An 18,113-nucleotide genomic window follows, 5' to 3' on the forward strand; every position below is an offset into this window, starting at 1 on the left:
TGAGTGACGTGGTATATTGGGGGCCTATGATATTGGGGTGACTGCGCTCCTCCCCCATAGATGAGTGACGTGGTATATTGGGGCCTATGATATTGGGGTGACTGCGCTCTCCTCCTCTTTAGATGAGTGACGTGGTATATTGGGGACCTATGATATTGGGGTGACTGCGCTCTCCTCCTCCTTAGATGAGTGACGTGGTATATTGGGGACCTATGATATTGGGGTGACTGCGCTCTCCTCCTCCATAGGTGAGTGACGAGGTATATTGGGGGCCTATGATATTGGGGTGACTGCGCTCTCCTCCTCCTTAGATGAGTGACGTGGTATATTGGGGGCCTATGATATTGGGGTGACTCCGCTCCTCCCCCATAGGTGAGTGACGTGGTATATTGGGGGCCTATGATATTGGGGTGACTGTGCTCTCCTCCTCCTTAGATGAGTGACGTGGTATATTGGGGGCCTATGATATTGGGGTGACTGCGCTCTCCTCCTCCTTAGATGAGTGACGTGGTATATTGGGGGCCTATGATGTTGGGGTGACTGCGCTCTCCTCCCCCATAGATGAGTGACGTGGTATATTGGGGGCCTATGATATTGGGGTGACTGCGCTCTCCTCCTCCTTAGATGAGTGACGTGGTATATTGGGGGCCTATGATGTTGGGGTGACTGCGCTCTCCTCCCCCATAGATGAGTGACGTGGTATATTGGGGACCTATGATATTGGGGTGACTGCGCTCTCCTCCTCCTTAGATGAGTGACGTGGTATATTGGGGGGCCTATGATATTGGGGTGACTGCGCTCTCCTCCTCCATAGATGAGTGACGTGGTATATTGGGGTGACTGCTCTCCTCCCCCATAGGTGAGTGACGTGGTATATTGGGGGCCTATGATGTTGGGGTGACTGCGCTCTCCTCCTCCTTAGATGAGTGACGTGGTATATTGGGGGGCCTATGATATTGGGGTGACTGCGCTCTCCTCCTCCATAGATGAGTGACGTGGTATATTGGGGTGACTGCTCTCCTCCCCCATAGATGAGTGACGTGGTATATTGGGGACCTATGATATTGGGGTGACTGCGCTCTCCTCCTCCTTAGATGAGTGACGTGCTATATTGGGGGGCCTATGATATTGGGGTGACTGCGCTCTCCTCCTCCATAGATGAGTGACGTGGTATATTGGGGTGACTGCTCTCCTCCCCCATAGGTGAGTGACGTGGTATATTGGGGGCCTATGATGTTGGGGTGACTGCTCTTCTCCCCCATAGGTGAGTGACGTGGTATGTTGGGGGCTTATGATATTGGGGTGACTCCGCTCCTCCCCATAGGTGAAGGCGGTGTCGGCCCAGCTGGTGTCCGCCCTGTACTATCTGCATTCTCACCGGATCCTGCATCGGGACATGAAGCCGCAGAACATCTTACTGGGGAAGGACGGGACGGTGAAGCTCTGCGATTTTGGGTGAATCAAGAAAATGATCAGAACCTCCATATTGTGTACACAGGATGGGTGAGGGGCAACAGCTGTGTACAGGAGGCACACTGCCTGTATACACTGCCTGTATTGGGGGGTGCTGTGCTCCTATATATGTGTGGTGGGCACACTGCCTGTATTGGGGGGTGCTGTGCTCCTGTGTATATGTGAGGGGCACACTGCCTGTATTGGGGGCTGCGTGGTCCTGTATATGTGTGGGAGGGTACACTGCCTGTACTTGGGGCGTGATGTGGTCCTGTGTATGTGTGGGGGGTACACTGCCTCTATTGGGGGCTGCGTGGTCCTGTATATATGTGTGTGTGTGTGTGGGGGATACACTGCCTCTATTGGGGTCTGCATGGTCCTGTGTATGTGTGTGTGGGGGGTACACTGCCTCTATTGGGGTCTGTGTGGTCCTGTGTATGTGTGTGGGGGGTACACTGCCTCTATTGGGGTCTGCATGGTCCTGTGTATGTGTGTTGGGGGTACACTGCCTCTATTGGGGTCTGTGTGGTCCTGTGTATGTGTGTAAGACTATCATTTCCCCTGCTACACGCAGAAACTCTGAAAATCTCATTAATGTTGCTTGCCTGCCTTCTGTCTCTTTTCGTTGGGCCTTTTGGATCTCACGGTCAGTGTGTAACAAACTCTCCTACATCCATGACTTTTTCCTTTCAAATTCCCTTAACCTTCTGGCTCTTACTGAAACCTGGATCGAGCAGTCTGACACCACCGCCGCTGCTCTCTCATATGGTGGCCTACATTTTTCTCTTACCTCGAGACGTGACAACAGATCAGGTGGAGGCGTTGGCCTGCTCCTTTCAACAAACTTTACTTTTCAGGTCCTCCCTCAGTACCCTCCCTTATCTTTCCTTCTTTTGAGGACCTCACTGTCAGACTCTAACAGCCCTTGTCCCTGCAAGTGACGGTTATGAATCGCCCTCCAGGCTCTTCCCTTCAGTTCCTGGGTCACTTTGCCACCTTGCTTTCAAGCTTTCTGTCTTGTGACATCGCCATCCTCATCATGGGGGACTTTAACATCCCAATTGGTGATCCCCTCTCTCCCCATCTGCCACTCAACTTTTGTCTCTAACCTCCTCTCTTGGCCTTTCACATACTTACTAACTCTCCCACGTATGAAGATGGAAATATGCTGAACCTAGTCTTCTCTCTGCTCTGCACAGTGCATAACTTTACAAACTCCCATCTTCCACTTCATGGCCACAACCTTCTTTCATTCTCTGTCAGTAACTTACACCCCATGCAGGACACCACTCTTGTTGAAATATATGTGCCATTAACACCCAGAAACTTCTGAAGACTTTGCATTCATCATTGACCCCAATCTCCTCCCTCTCCTGTCCTGACTCTGCACTGAAACATTATAATGAAAGGCTGCAACGTGCCCTGGATGAAGCTGCACCTCCTACACATAGAACACATGGTGGCACATTCGGAGACAACCCTGGCACACGTTGCAAACACATTTCCTACAGCGGTGCTCCAGGTGCGCCGAGTGTCTGTGGAGAAAATCCATTCTGGCCGAAGATTTCATCCATTGTCAGTTTATACTTAAAACATGCAACTCTGCCTTCACCTCTCCAAACAAACCTATGTCAACACCCTCATCACCTCACTATCCAATAATCCTAAACCACTATTTTTCACGCTCTCCTCAATCCAAGAGTGCAGGCCCCGACCACCGACCTCAGCGCTAATGATCTGGCCAACTATTTAAAAGAAAAAATTGACCCTATCCCACAGGAAATTTTCTCCCAATCCCCTAATGTCATGCATTCTCCTTCCTCCTGCACTGCATCCGGCTCACTTTCTGTCTATGAACCAGTCGCGCAAGAAGGATGTGGGAGATAATTTGCATATTCCTGGAGCATTGTGCGAAGAGTCGCCGCGAGTCTGAGGATCTTTGGGTGTACCTGGATCGAGCTGCTTGGAGGAAATCGTTAATCCTTACGGTGATTCCACTGAAATTAGTTTTGTTCAATATGGAGAAGGAGATTACCCATTTGGTGATGCAGTGTGCGCTACAGACTAGAGGAAAAGACAAGCTCTACATGCCAGAAATGCAAACTTGTGACTCTGTTAGGGAGAAGGTGCAAAGTCTTCAGGAGACAATAGCTAATCTGAAGCTCATCACAGAAGATAGGGATTTCCTGACCCAGCAGAACAATCTCTTCAGAATGTTCCAAGAAAAGAACTTTTCATCGTTCCTTCAGAATATGGTGACAGAGTAGAAAAATCTATTCAGAATGTTGGAAGAGAAGCAGCTTTCATTGTACCAGCAGAAGAAGAGAAATGTAAGCATGTGACCCAAAGAATCAGAAGGATGTGGAGGCAGTGAGCACCCATACCGCTGAAGAACCGCCACCAAGCTCTCACGCAGGACAACTATGAAGATGTGCATCCAAAGAATGCTTTACCCACAAAGATCACCCCAGTAAGAAATCAGAAACCTCCTGAACGGAGAACAGAAGCCGCTGTCTGCCGACCAGACATTACTTCACGAGAAGTGTTCTGTTTCACAGGTGCCCAAATGAAAGATGTGTGTGATAGGGTATCAAGACTCTTCAGTGCTACAGACAACTACACATGTCTGCTAATACACGTAGGAACAAATGACCCAGCAAGAAAGGAACTTTGCTATTAGAAGTGGAAAGGAATTACAAAAATAACAAACTTTGAATGAAAATAGAGGCGCAAGAGAAGCCGGATGCAAACTAAAATGTGTCTATACAAATGCACAGAGCATGGAAAATAAACAAGGAGAATTAGAGCTGCTAACACAGGAAGAGAGATATGATGTCATAGGCATCACTGAAACTTGTCGGGATGATATACGTGATTGGAATACAAACATTGAAGGCTACAACTTAGGGTTATTAGAAACAGGATTAACAAGAAGGGAGGAGGTGTTGCATTGTATGTTGGGAAAACTTAAATCTCCACAGATCCAAGCTCTAGAGACTGGTAGCTCTGTAGAAAGTGTTTGGGTAAGAATTCAAGGAGAGAAGAACAGAAAGGACACTATTGTAGGTGTTTACTATAGGTCACCTGGACAGACTGAAGATGTGTGTCAGGATTCCTCACCTCTGCCACCAATATGTCACGGATTCGGGTGACTTTAGGCCAACAGACGGCTATCACATGTGCAGGGGGCTTATCTTAGTTATCCCTCCACTGCTACAATGTGATAAAAAAACACACACAAGGCTATTGACCTCTTAGTTTACAGCAGGGGCTTATTTTAGGTATCCCACTGTTCTTCAATATACCACGAACTGCAGTGATTTGTGTATATCCCGCTTACAGTTCGACTTGAAACCTGCAGCTCTCTGGCGCCCCCTTTACCCTCAGGTCAGATTAGGTACTGCACCTAGGATAATTAGTCGCCAGAAAGGCTGCCTGCTATGTACTGGCTATTGGGCACGCTACAGCGAGGCGATTTAACTACTCCCGCTCAGGCAGGAACAATAATTATCAATGTCGCCGTCGCTACAACGACTCCCAAAGGCACAGTGCACGGTATTGCTGCCACCAGCTTTGATTAAACGGGTCCGAAGCTAACCCAAAACAGTAGCGTAATTCCCCTCAGAAGACTTAGGGTACGTTTTAGAACAGGAAGAACGAACTAGTATTAAATATTATACCCCATAAAGTTTAAGGCAGTGTTTATATAAAAATATTACAAGGATGTTACAAAATGAGACAATTGCAACTATGTACAAGGTAACTATTAAAAAAAAAACAAGGATTACATGAGAAATCAACACTTACATGTGTTCAGAGCATTGCAGGCAACCAGGCTAGTGGGCGGAGTTCCCAAATGTCCCAATTCATCAGGTCTGGAGTAAGATCAGGCTCACACAGACTCCAGCAGACAGATTCCCAGGGCTGGGTAAGTGGAGTCACTTAAATAACCACAGCCTGTGACATCACCAAAAGGGTTGAGTTAAGATCGCCATCCTCTTTCTTCAGTCTTAGTAAATTCAACCTAAATTTGTCTAATGCCTATAACTCCGCTACAGAACATGTCATAGTCATAACACACCCAGCATTCATCTCGTATTAACGTTGGCATTCTAATGAAATCAAATATGTCCTATTTGTGATGCGTAATTACAGAGAAGTCCCTACTTTTTACCTGATGGAGTTAGAAGCTCATGCTTACAGTGGCTGATAAATCCGCCGATGGAGATTTGCAAAATGTATTTGGTATTTTCCTACCTTAAATCATTGGTCCAATATCTTACACTAATGGGACAAAGGACCTCATGGTTTAAAAGGGAGATTTGTGCCTATGCAAGCGTAATAAACCTTCCTGGGATTGGGGGGCAGGGCAGAGCATTGAGCAGAATAGCTTCACACACACTTCAGCAAACAAAACAGAGTGAAGGGAAGGGTGTTAGGCCACCGCATGGCACTAACAGGCAAGAGAGACTAACTTAAATTGTATATTTCATACAATATCGTGACAATGTGGATGAACTCTTTTTACATCAGATGTCTCTGTTCTCAAAAAAGTACGACATAGTGATCATGGGAGATTTTTAGCTGTTCAGATATTTGATGGGAATCTCTCTCAGGCAAAAGTAAGGCCATGTGCACACGTTCAGGATTTTTAGCGTTTTTTTCGCTATAAAAACGTGATAAAAACGCGAAAAAAACGCTAACATATGCCTCCTATTATTTACAAGGTATTCCGCATTTTTTGTGCAAATGTTGCGATTTTTTCCGCGAAAAAATCGCATAGCGGAAAAAAAAGCAACATGTTCATTAAAAATGCGGAATTGCAGGGATTCCGCACACCTAGGAGTCCATTGATCTGCTTACTTCCCGCACGGGGCTGTGCACACCATGCGGGAAGTAAGCAGATTATGTGCGGTTGGTACCCAGGGTGGAGGAGAGGAGACTCTCCTCCACGCACTGGGCACCATATAACTGGTCAAAAAATAAGAAATAAAATAAAAAATAGTCCTATACTCACCCTCGAAGTCCCGCGCAGTGTTCCCGCCTCACCGCTGCACGCTGCCGTTCGGTTCCTGTAGCTGGTGTGCGGCGAAGGACCTTGCCGATGACGTCACTGTCCTGTGATTGGTCGTGAGCGGTCATGTGACCGCTCACGTGACCGTGACGTCACGGAAGGCCCTGTGCGCACAGACCAGCTATAGGAAGACGAACGGACGCCGCTGAGGAGATGTCTGGGTGAGTATAAGCATTTTTTTTATTTTTTTTATTATTTTTAAACATTCTATCTTTTACTATAGATGCTGCATCTATAGTAAAAAGTTGGTCACACTTGTCAAACAGTATGTTTGACAAGTGTGACCAACTTGTCAGTCAGTTTTCCAAGCGATGCTACAGATCGCTTGGAAAACTTTAGCATTCTGCAAGCTAATTACGCTTGCAGAATGCTAAAAAAACGCGAAAAAAACGGAAAAAAAACGCAAAAAAAAAATGCGGATTTCTTGCAGAAAATTTCCGGTTTTCTTCAGGAAATTTCTGCAAGAAATCCTGAACGTGTGCACATACCCTAACGGGTCCAGAGAATTCTTATCTTTTCTCGCTGACAACTTTATCTTTCAAAAGGTAGAAGAGCGAACAAGAGGATCTGCAAACTTGGACTTAATTCTTATGATCAGGGAGGAGATAGTTGAGGAAGTAAAGGTGGCTGGGAATTTAGGAGGCAGCGATCACGCTGTCCTCAAATTTTATCCGCAATATACAACAGAAAATTCCAGCGAATCTTTCCCACTTGGCGATTAAAAACCATTTTATTCTTTCATCTTTAAAATAATCCATATAGCAGAGGTCCTTAATATATATAGGGGGATAAAAAAAAAAAGGGGGCACACTGCTGCTTTATGCGTGCTGACTACGCGTTTCGACCTTCTTAGGTCTTCTTCTAGGTCTAGGCTGTCTTTAATGCAGGTAACGAGTTGTTAGGAGCGTTTAGCTGGCCTGTAGGAGCCAGAACTCTTAATGGTTGGCGGGGATCAAATACTTATTTCTCACTGCAAAATGCAAATACATTTATATGATTTATACAATGTGATTTCCTGGATTTTATTTTTGATATTCTATCTCTCAATGTTAAAATTAACCTACCCTTAAAATTTTAGACTGTTCATGTCTTTGTCAGTGGGCAGCCTTACAAACTCAGCAAGGGATCAAATACTTATTTCCCCCTCAGTATGTTGGCGCTATAGAAATAAAAATTGTGTGGCTGGCACACTGCCTGTAATGGGGGTGCTGTGGTCCTATGTATGTGCGGGGGGCACACTGCCTGTATTGGGGGTGCTGTGGTCCTATGTATGTGCGGGGGGCACACTGCCTGTAATGGGGGTGCTGTGGTCCTATGTATGTGCGGGGGGCACACTGCCTGTAATGGGGTGCTGTGGTCCTATGTATGTGCGGGGGGCACACTGCCTGTAATGGGGGTGCTGTGGTCCTATGTATGTGCGGGGGGCACACTGCCTGTAATGGGGGTGCTGTGGTCCTATGTATGTGCGGGGGGCACACTGCCTGTAATGGGGGTGCTGTGGTCATATGTATGTGCGGGGGGCACACTGCCTGTAATGGGGGTGCTGTGGTCCTATGTATGTGCGGGGGGCACACTGCCTGTATTGGGGGTGCTGTGGTCCTATGTATGTGCGGGGGGCACACTGCCTGTAATGGGGGTGCTGTGGTCCTATGTATGTGCGGGGGGCACACTGCCTGTAATGGGGTGCTGTGGTCCTATGTATGTGCGGGGGGCACACTGCCTGTAATGGGGGTGCTGTGGTCCTATGTATGTGCGGGGGGCACACTGCCTGTAATGGGGGTGCTGTGGTCCTATGTATGTGCGGGGGGCACACTGCCTGTAATGGGGGTGCTGTGGTCCTATGTATGTGCGGGGGGCACACTGCCTGTATTGGGGGTGCTGTGGTCCTATGTATGTGCGGGGGGCACACTGCCTGTATTGGGCGTGCTGTGGTCCTATGTATGTGCGGGGGGCACACTGCCTGTAATGGGGGTGCTGTGGTCCTATGTATGTGCGGGGAGCACACTGCCTGTAATGGGGGTGCTGTGGTCATATGTATGTGCGGGGAGCACACTGCCTGTATTGGGGGTGCTGTGGTCATATGTATGTGCGGGGGGCACACTGCCTGTAATGGGGGTGCTGTGGTCCTATGTATGTGCGGGGGGCACACTGCCTGTAATGGGGGTGCTGTGGTCCTATGTATGTGCGGGGAGCACACTGCCTGTAATGGGGGTGCTGTGGTCCTATGTATGTGCGGGGAGCACACTGCCTGTAATGGGGGTGCTGTGGTCATATGTATGTGCGGGGGGCACACTGCCTGTAATGGGGGTGCTGTGGTCCTATGTATGTGCGGGGGGCACACTGCCTGTAATGGGGTGCTGTGGTCCTATGTATGTGCGGGGAGCACACTGCCTGTAATGGGGGTGCTGTGGTCATATGTATGTGCGGGGGGCACACTGCCTGTAATGGGGGTGCTGTGGTCCTATGTATGTGCGGGGGGCACACTGCCTGTAATGGGGGTGCTGTGGTCCTATGTATGTGCGGGGGGCACACTACCTGTAATGGGGGTGCTGTGGTCCTATGTATGTGCGGGGAGCACACTGCCTGTAATGGGGGTGCTGTGGTCATATGTATGTGCGGGGGGCACACTGCCTGTAATGGGGGTGCTGTGGTCCTATGTATGTGCGGGGGGCACACTGCCTGTAATGGGGTGCTGTGGTCCTATGTATGTGCGGGGGGCACACTGCCTGTAATGGGGGTGCTGTGGTCCTATGTATGTGCGGGGGGCACACTGCCTGTAATGGGGGTGCTGTGGTCCTATGTATGTGCGGGGGGCACACTGCCTGTAATGGGGGTGCTGTGGTCCTATGTATGTGCGGGGGGCACACTGCCTGTAATGGGGGTGCTGTGGTCCTATGTATGTGCGGGGGGCACACTGCCTGTATTGGGGGTGCTGTGGTCCTATGTATGTGCGGGGGGCACACTGCCTGTAATGGGGGTGCTGTGGTCCTATGTATGTGCGGGGGGCACACTGCCTGTAATGGGGGTGCTGTGGTCCTATGTATGTGCGGGGGGCACACTGCCTGTATTGGGGGTGCTGTGGTCCTATGTATGTGCGGGGGGCACACTGCCTGTATTGGGCGTGCTGTGGTCCTATGTATGTGCGGGGGGCACACTGCCTGTAATGGGGGTGCTGTGGTCCTATGTATGTGCGGGGGGCACACTGCCTGTAATGGGGGTGCTGTGGTCATATGTATGTGCGGGGGGCACACTGCCTGTAATGGGGGTGCTGTGGTCCTATGTATGTGCGGGGGGCACACTGCCTGTAATGGGGGTGCTGTGGTCCTATGTATGTGCGGGGGGCACACTGCCTGTATTGGGGGTGCTGTGGTCCTATGTATGTGCGGGGGGCACACTGCCTGTAATGGGGGTGCTGTGGTCCTATGTATGTGCGGAGGGCGCACTGCCTGTAATGGGGGTGCTGTGGTCCTATGTATGTGCGGGGGGCACACTGCCTGTATTGGGGGTGCTGTGGTCCTATGTATGTGCGGGGGGCACACTGCCTGTATTGGGCGTGCTGTGGTCCTATGTATGTGCGGGGGGCACACTGCCTGTAATGGGGGTGCTGTGGTCCTATGTATGTGCGGGGAGCACACTGCCTGTAATGGGGGTGCTGTGGTCATATGTATGTGCGGGGGGCACACTGCCTGTAATGGGGGTGCTGTGGTCCTATGTATGTGCGGGGGGCACACTGCCTGTAATGGGGGTGCTGTGGTCCTATGTATGTGCGGGTCGCACACTGCCTGTAATGGGGGTGCTGTGGTCCTATGTATGTGCGGGGGGCACACTGCCTGTAATGGGGGTGCTGTGGTCCTATGTATGTGCGGGGGGCACACTGCCTGTAATGGGGTGCTGTGGTCCTATGTATGTGCGGGGGGCACACTGCCTGTAATGGGGGTGCTGTGGTCCTATGTATGTGCTGGGGGCACACTGCCTGTAATGGGGGTGCTGTGGTCCTATGTATGTGCGGGGGGCACACTGCCTGTATTGGGGGTGCTGTGGTCCTATGTATGTGCGGGGGGGCACACTGCCTGTATTGGGGGTGCTGTGGTCCTATGTATGTGCGGGGGGCTCACTGCCACTGCCTGTATTGGGGGTGCTGTGGTCCTATGTATGTGCGGGGGGCACACTGCCTGTAATGGGGGTGCTGTGGTCCTATGTATGTGCGGGGGGCACACTGCCTGTAATGGGGTGCTGTGGTCCTATGTATGTGCGGGGGGCACACTGCCTGTAATGGGGGTGCTGTGGTCCTATGTATGTGCGGGGGGCACACTACCTGTAATGGGGGTGCTGTGGTCCTATGTATGTGCGGGGGGCACACTGCCTGTAATGGGGGTGCTGTGGTCATATGTATGTGCGGGGGGCACACTGCCTGTATTGGGGGTGCTGTGGTCCTATGTATGTGCGGGGGGCACACTGCCTGTAATGGGGGTGCTGTGGTCCTATGTATGTGCGGGGGGCACACTACCTGTAATGGGGGTGCTGTGGTCCTATGTATGTGCGGGGGGCACACTGCCTGTAATGGGGGTGCTGTGGTCCTATGTATGTGCGGAGGGCGCACTGCCTGTATTGGGGGTGCTGTGGTCATATGTATGTGCGGGGGGCGCACTGCCTGTAATGGGGGTGCTGTGGTCCTATGTATGTGCGGGGGGCACACTGCCTGTAATGGGGGTGCTGTGGTCCTATGTATGTGCGGGGGGCACACTGCCTGTATTGGGGGTGCTGTGATCCTATGTATGTGCAAGGGGCACACTGCCTGTATTGGGGGTGCTGTGGTCCTATGTATGTGCGGGGGGCACACTGCCTGTAATGGGGGTGCTGTGGTCCTATGTATGTGCGGGGGGCACACTGCCTGTAATGGGAGTGCTGTGGTCCTATGTATGTGCGGGGGGCACACTGCCTGTATTGGGGGTGCTGTGGTCCTATGTATGTGCGGGGGGCACACTGCCTGTAATGGGGGTGCTGTGGTCCTATGTATGTGCGGGGGGCACACTGCCTGTAATGGGGGTGCTGTGGTCCTATGTATGTGCGGGGGGCACACTGCCTGTAATGGGGGTGCTGTGGTCCTATGTATGTGCGGGGGGCACACTGCCTGTAATGGGGGTGCTGTGGTCCTATGTATGTGCGGGGGGCACACTGCCTGTATTGGGGGTGCTGTGGTCATATGTATGTGCGGGGGGCACACTGCCTGTATTGGGGGTGCTGTGGTCATATGTATGTGCGGGGGGCACACTGCCTGTAATGGGGTGCTGTGGTCATATGTATGTGCGGGGGGCACACTGCCTGTAATGGGGTGCTGTGGTCCTATGTATGTGCGGGGGGCACACTGCCTGTAATGGGGGTGCTGTGGTCCTATGTATGTGCGGGGGGGCACACTGCCTGTAATGGGGGTGCTGTGGTCCTATGTATGTGCGGGGGGCACACTGCCTGTAATGGGGGTGCTGTGGTCCTATGTATGTGCGGGGGGCACACTGCCTGTAATGGGGGTGCTGTGGTCCTATGTATGTGCGGGGGGCACACTGCCTGTAATGGGGTGCTGTGGTCCTATGTATGTGCGGGGGGCACACTGCCTGTATTGGGGGTGCTGTGGTCCTATGTATGTGCGGGGGGGCACACTGCCTGTATTGGGGGTGCTGTGGTCCTATGTATGTGCGGGGGGCTCACTGCCACTGCCTGTATTGGGGGTGCTGTGGTCCTATGTATGTGCGGGGGGCACACTGCCTGTAATGGGGGTGCTGTGGTCCTATGTATGTGCGGGGGGCACACTGCCTGTAATGGGGTGCTGTGGTCCTATGTATGTGCGGGGGGCACACTGCCTGTAATGGGGGTGCTGTGGTCCTATGTATGTGCGGGGGGCACACTACCTGTAATGGGGGTGCTGTGGTCCTATGTATGTGCGGGGGGCACACTGCCTGTAATGGGGGTGCTGTGGTCATATGTATGTGCGGGGGGCACACTGCCTGTAATGGGGGTGCTGTGGTCCTATGTATGTGTGGCTGGCGCACTGCCTGTAATGGGGGTGCTGTGGTCCTATGTATGTGCGGGGGGCGCACTGCCTGTAATGGGGGTGCTGTGGTCCTATGTATGTGCGGGGGGCACACTGCCTGTAATGGGGGTGCTGTGGTCCTATGTATGTGCGGGGGGCACACTGCCTGTAATGGGGGTGCTGTGGTCCTATGTATGTGCGGGGGGCACACTGCCTGTAATGGGGGTGCTGTGGTCCTATGTATGTGCGGGGGGCACACTGCCTGTAATGGGGGTGCTGTGGTCCTATGTATGTGCGGGGGGCACACTGCCTGTAATGGGGGTGCTGTGGTCCTATGTATGTGCGGGGGGCACACTGCCTGTAATGGGGGTGCTGTGGTCCTATGTATGTGCGGGGGGCACACTGCCTGTAATGGGGGTGCTGTGGTCCTATGTATGTGCGGGGGGCACACTGCCTGTAATGGGGGTGCTGTGGTCCTATGTATGTGCGGGGGGCACACTGCCTGTAATGGGGGTGCTGTGGTCCTATGTATGTGCGGGGGGCGCACTGCCTGTATTGGAGGTGATGTGCTCCTGTGTATGTGTGGGGGGCATACTGTCTTTATTAAGGGGGGGCTCCGTGGTCCTATATATGTGTGTGTGTGTGTGGGGGGTACACTGTCTTTATTAGGGGCGCTCCGTGGTCCTGTGTATTTGTAGGGGGCACATTGCCTGTAGTGGGGCTGTTGTAGTCCTTCGTATGTGTGGGGGGCACACTGCCTTTATGGAGGGCCCCGTGGTTCTGTGTATGGGTGGATGGGGGGCCCCTCTTCTCAGGACAGTCACCTTTTTGTTACTCTCATACGCTTACCATTTTCGTTTCCCCTTTTATTCTCCCACTTTCTTCCAGTTTTGCTCGAGAACTGAGTCTGGACACGCTGATGGTCCGCTCCATTAAGGGGACCCCTCTGTACATGTCACCGGAGCTGGTGTTGGAGCGGCCTTATGATCATCGCTCGGACCTGTGGGCTCTTGGATGCATCGTGTATGAGCTGCTTGTGGGCACCCCTCCTTTCTACACGCACAGCATATTTCAGCTGGTCAGCATCATCACCCAGCAGCCCGTGCGATGGCCTCGGGGGGTCTCTGCTGAGCTGAAGGTGAGAATCTGTGCTGACTCTGCCATACTTTTGACCTCTGGATACGAGCGGTGCCGCCTCTGCCGTAGGTACTTGTGACCTCTGGATACGAGCGGTGCCGCCTCTGCCGTAGGTACTTGTGACCTCTGGATACGAGCTGTGCCGACTCTGCGTAGCTACGTGTTTGACTCTGGATACGAGCAGTGCCGACTCTGCGTAGCTACGTGTGGGACTCTGGATACGAGCGGTGCCGACTCTGCGTAGCTACGTGTGGGACTCTGGATACGAGCGGTGCCGACTCTGCGTAGCTACGTGTGGGACTCTGGATACGAGCGGTGCCGACTCTGCGTAGCTACGTGTGGGACTCTGGATACGAGCGGTGCCGACTCTGCGTAGCTACGTGTGGGACTCTGGATACGAGTGGTGCCGACTCTGCGTAGCTACGTGTGTGACTCTGGATACGAGCGGTGCCGACTCTGCCGTAGCTACGTGTGTGACTCTGGATACGAGCTGTGCCGACTCTGCCGTAGCTACGTGTGTGACTCTGGATACGAGCTGTGCCGACTCTGCGTAGCTACGTGTGTGACTCTGGATACGAGCAGTGCCGACTCTGCGTAGCTACGTGTGTGACTCTGGATACGAGCGGTGCCGACTCTGCGTAGCTACGTGTGGGACTCTGGATACGAGCGGTGCCGACTTTGCGTAGCTACGTGTGGGACTCTGGATACGAGCGGTGCCGACTCTGCGTAGCTACGTGTGGGATTCTGGATACGAGTGGTGCCGACTCTGCGTAGCTACATGTGGGACTCTGGATACGAGCGGTGCCGACTCTGCGTAGCTACGTGTGGGATTCTGGATACGAGTGGTGCCGACTCTGCGTAGCTACATGTGGGACTCTGGATACGAGCGGTGCCGACTCTGCGTAGCTACGAGTGTGACTCTGGATACGAGCGGTGCCGACTCTGCGTAGCTACGTGTGTGACTCTACTCTGGATACGAACGGTGCCGACTCTGCCGTAGGTACTTGTGACCTCTGGATACGAGCGGTGCCGACTCTGCCGTAGCTACGTGTGTGACTCTGGATACGAGTGGTGCCGACTCTGCGTAGCTACGTGTGTGACTCTGGATACGAGCGGTGCCGACTCTGCCGTAGCTACGTGTGTGACCTCTGGATACGAGCTGTGCCGACTCTGCGTAGCTACGTGTGGGACTCTGGATACGAGCAGTGCCGACTCTGCGTAGCTACGTGTGTGACTCTGGATATGAGCTGTGCCGACTCTGCGTAGCTACGTGTGGGACTCTGGATACGAGCTGTGCCGACTCTGCGTAGCTACGTGTGTGACTCTGGATACGAGCGGTGCCGACTCTGCCGTAGCTACGTGTATGACTCTGGATACGAGCTGTGCCGACTCTGCGTAGCTACGTGTGTGACTCTGGATACGAGCTGTGCCGACTCTGCGTAGCTACGTGTGTGACTCTGGATACGAGCGGTGCCGACTCTGCGTAGCTACGTGTGTGACTCTGGATACGAGCTGTGCCGACTCTGCGTAGCTACGTGTGTGACTCTGGATACGAGCGGTGCCGACTCTGCGTAGCTACGTGTGTGACTCTGGATACGAGCGGTGCCGACTCTGCATAGCTACGTGTGTGACTCTGGATACGAGCAGTGCCGACTCTGCGTAGCTACGTGTGTGACTCTGGATACGAGCGGTGCCGACTCTGCGTAGCTACGTGTGTGACTCTACTCTGGATACGAACGGTGCCGACTCTGCCGTAGGTACTTGTGACCTCTGGATACGAGCGGTGCCGACTCTGCCGTAGCTACGTGTGTGACTCTGGATACGAGCTGTGCCGACTCTGCGTAGCTACGTGTGTGAATCTGGATACGAGCGGTGCCGACTCTGCGTAGCTACGTGTGTGACTCTGGATACGAGCTGTGCCGACTCTGCGTAGCTACGTGTGTGACTCTGGATACGAGCGGTGCCGACTCTGCGTAGCTACGTGTGTGACTCTGGATACGAGCTGTGCCGACTCTGCGTAGCTACGTGTGTGAATCTGGATACGAGCGGTGCCGACTCTGCCGTAGCTACGTGTGTGACTCTGGATACGAGCGGTGCCGACTCTGCGTAGCTACGTGTGTGACTCTGGATACGAGCGGTGCCGACTCTGCCGTAGCTACGTGTATGACTCTGGATACGAGCTGTGCCGACTCTGCGTAGCTACGTGTGTGACTCTGGATACGAGCTGTGCCGACTCTGCGTAGCTACGTGTGTGACTCTGGATACGAGCGGTGCCGACTCTGCGTAGCTACGTGTGTGACTCTGGATACGAGCGGTGCCGACTCTGCGTAGCTACGTGTGTGACTCTGGATACGAGCGGTGCCGACTCTGCGTAGCTACGTGTGTGACTCTGGATACGAGCTGTGCCGACTCTGCGTAGCTACGTGTGTGACTCTGGATACGAGCGGTGCCGACTCTGCGTAGCTACGTGTGGGACTCTGGATACGAGCAGTGCCGACTCTGCGTAGCTACGTGTGTGACTCTGGATACGAGCTGTGCCGACTCTGCCGTAGCTTCGTGTGTGACTCTGGATACGAGCTGTGCCGACTCTGCGTAGCTACGTGTGTGACTCTGGATACGAGCTGTGCCGACTCTGCGTAGCTACGTGTGTGACTCTGGATACGAGCGGTGCCGACTCTGCGTAGCTACGTGTGTGACTCTGGATACGAGCAGTGCCGACTGCCGTAGACGCGTGTTGACTGTTGCTTTGTCTTCAGGACTTTCTCCAGGGACTGCTCACTAAGGATCCTGCCCTGAGACTTTCTTGGCCCCGACTGCTGGCACATCCCTTTATTAAAGACCAAGTGATAGGTGAGCAGGCCTCATTAACACTAATGGGTTCATACGATCTGTTATCATTGCTGACTGTTTCTATATCTTATTCCCTTGTAATTCTGCAGAGGTTGGTTAACATGAGCGGGTTCTCTACAGAACACCATCTCCTGCCATTTGGATATAGCAGACACATGTACAGTATATACCCCCATACATAATATATGATCCCATATACATTATATGAAACCATACAATGGGGAAAATAAGTATTTGATACACTACCGATTTTGCACGTTTTCCTCAGGCACGGTGTACGTATATATGTGTGTGATATGTATGTGTATATAATATTATTATTATTATTTATATATATTTATATATGAGCTTTGCTCACTGCAGGTTGTAGGCTTGTCGGAAGAGCTAGGAAGGTTTCGATGGTAGGTGAGAGTCTGATCTGTTGTGGCAGAGGGTTCCAGAGTAGGGGTGATACACAGGAGAAATCTTGTATGCGATTGTGGGAAGAGGAGATAAGAGGGGAGTAGAGAAGGAGATCTTGTGAGGATCGGAGGTTGCGTGTAGGAAAGTACCGGGAGACGAGGTCACAGATGTATGGAGGAGACAGGTTGTGGATGGCTTTGTATGTCATCAATAGGGTTTGTACTGGAGTCTCTGGGTAATGGGGAGCCAGTGAAGGGATTGACAGAGGTGAGAGGCCGGGGAATAGTGGGGGGAACAGGTGTATTAGTCGGGCAGCTGAGTTTATAATATATTGGAGGGGTGCGAGAGTTTTAGAGGGGAGGCCACAGAGCAGGAGATGATGAGGGCATGGACTAGGGTTTTTGCAGATTCTTGGTTGAGGAATGTGCAGATCTGGGAAATATTTTTGAGTTTCAGTCGGCAGAAAGTGAAAAGGGCTTGGATATGTGGTTTGAAGAAGAGATCAGAGTTAAGGGCTGGGGAGAGTGGGAAGCCATTGACTTTGATGGATAGGTCTGCTGGTGAAAAGATGATGAATTTTGTTTTATCCATGTTAAGTTTTAGAAAAATTGCAGAGTAGAAGGATGAAATAGCGGATAGACCTTCTGGAATTCTGGTTAGTATGGAGGTGATATCAGGACCAGGGATATAGCACCATATATAATATTTACCTCCATATACAGTATATACACCCGTAAACCAGAAATTGAAACTAGAGTGAAATAAATTGCATATTCCTGGTTCATTCTGGTAACAGTGAAGCGTTGCCGCCAATCTGAGTATCTTTGCATGTAGCTAGATCAAGTCACTCGAAGGAAATAGTCTTTACGTCGATTCCTCCGAAATTTGTTTTGTTCCACATGGAGAAGGAGATTACCAATATGGTGCTGCAGTGTGTGCTATATGTTTACAGACTTGTCAGAGGAAAAGACAAGCTCTACATGCCAGAAATGGAAGCTTGTGTCTCTAATGGAGGAAAAAATGCAAAGTCTTCATTAGAGAATAGCTACACTGAACCTCATCACAGATGAGGATTTCCTGACAGAGCAGAAGAATCCCTTCAGAATGTTCCAAGAGAAGAACTTCTCGGTGTTCCTCCTGAAGATAATGACGATGTAGAGATAACTATTCAGA

At 51.9% G+C, this 18,113-nt stretch overlaps 1 protein-coding gene across 3 annotated transcripts in view; it reads left to right on the plus strand.

The window, feature by feature from the left end:
• The window catches only part of STK36 (serine/threonine kinase 36), a 156,686-nt gene that overhangs the window by 39,670 nt on the left and 98,903 nt on the right, over positions 1-18,113 (plus strand). For 2 of the 3 annotated variants that reach the window (XM_077273575.1, XM_077273576.1), the window contains exons 5-7: positions 1,325-1,455; positions 13,440-13,689; positions 16,445-16,538. In XM_077273575.1, coding sequence (XP_077129690.1) covers positions 1,325-1,455; positions 13,440-13,689; positions 16,445-16,538 — 475 coding nt within the window. The remainder of the gene's footprint in view (positions 1-1,324; positions 1,456-13,439; positions 13,690-16,444; positions 16,539-18,113) is intronic. The other variant, XM_077273577.1, reaches the window with a different exon arrangement.

The sequence above is a fragment of the Ranitomeya variabilis genome, chromosome 7, assembly GCF_051348905.1.
Source record: "Ranitomeya variabilis isolate aRanVar5 chromosome 7, aRanVar5.hap1, whole genome shotgun sequence".
NCBI classification, from domain to species: Eukaryota; Metazoa; Chordata; class Amphibia; order Anura; family Dendrobatidae; genus Ranitomeya; species Ranitomeya variabilis.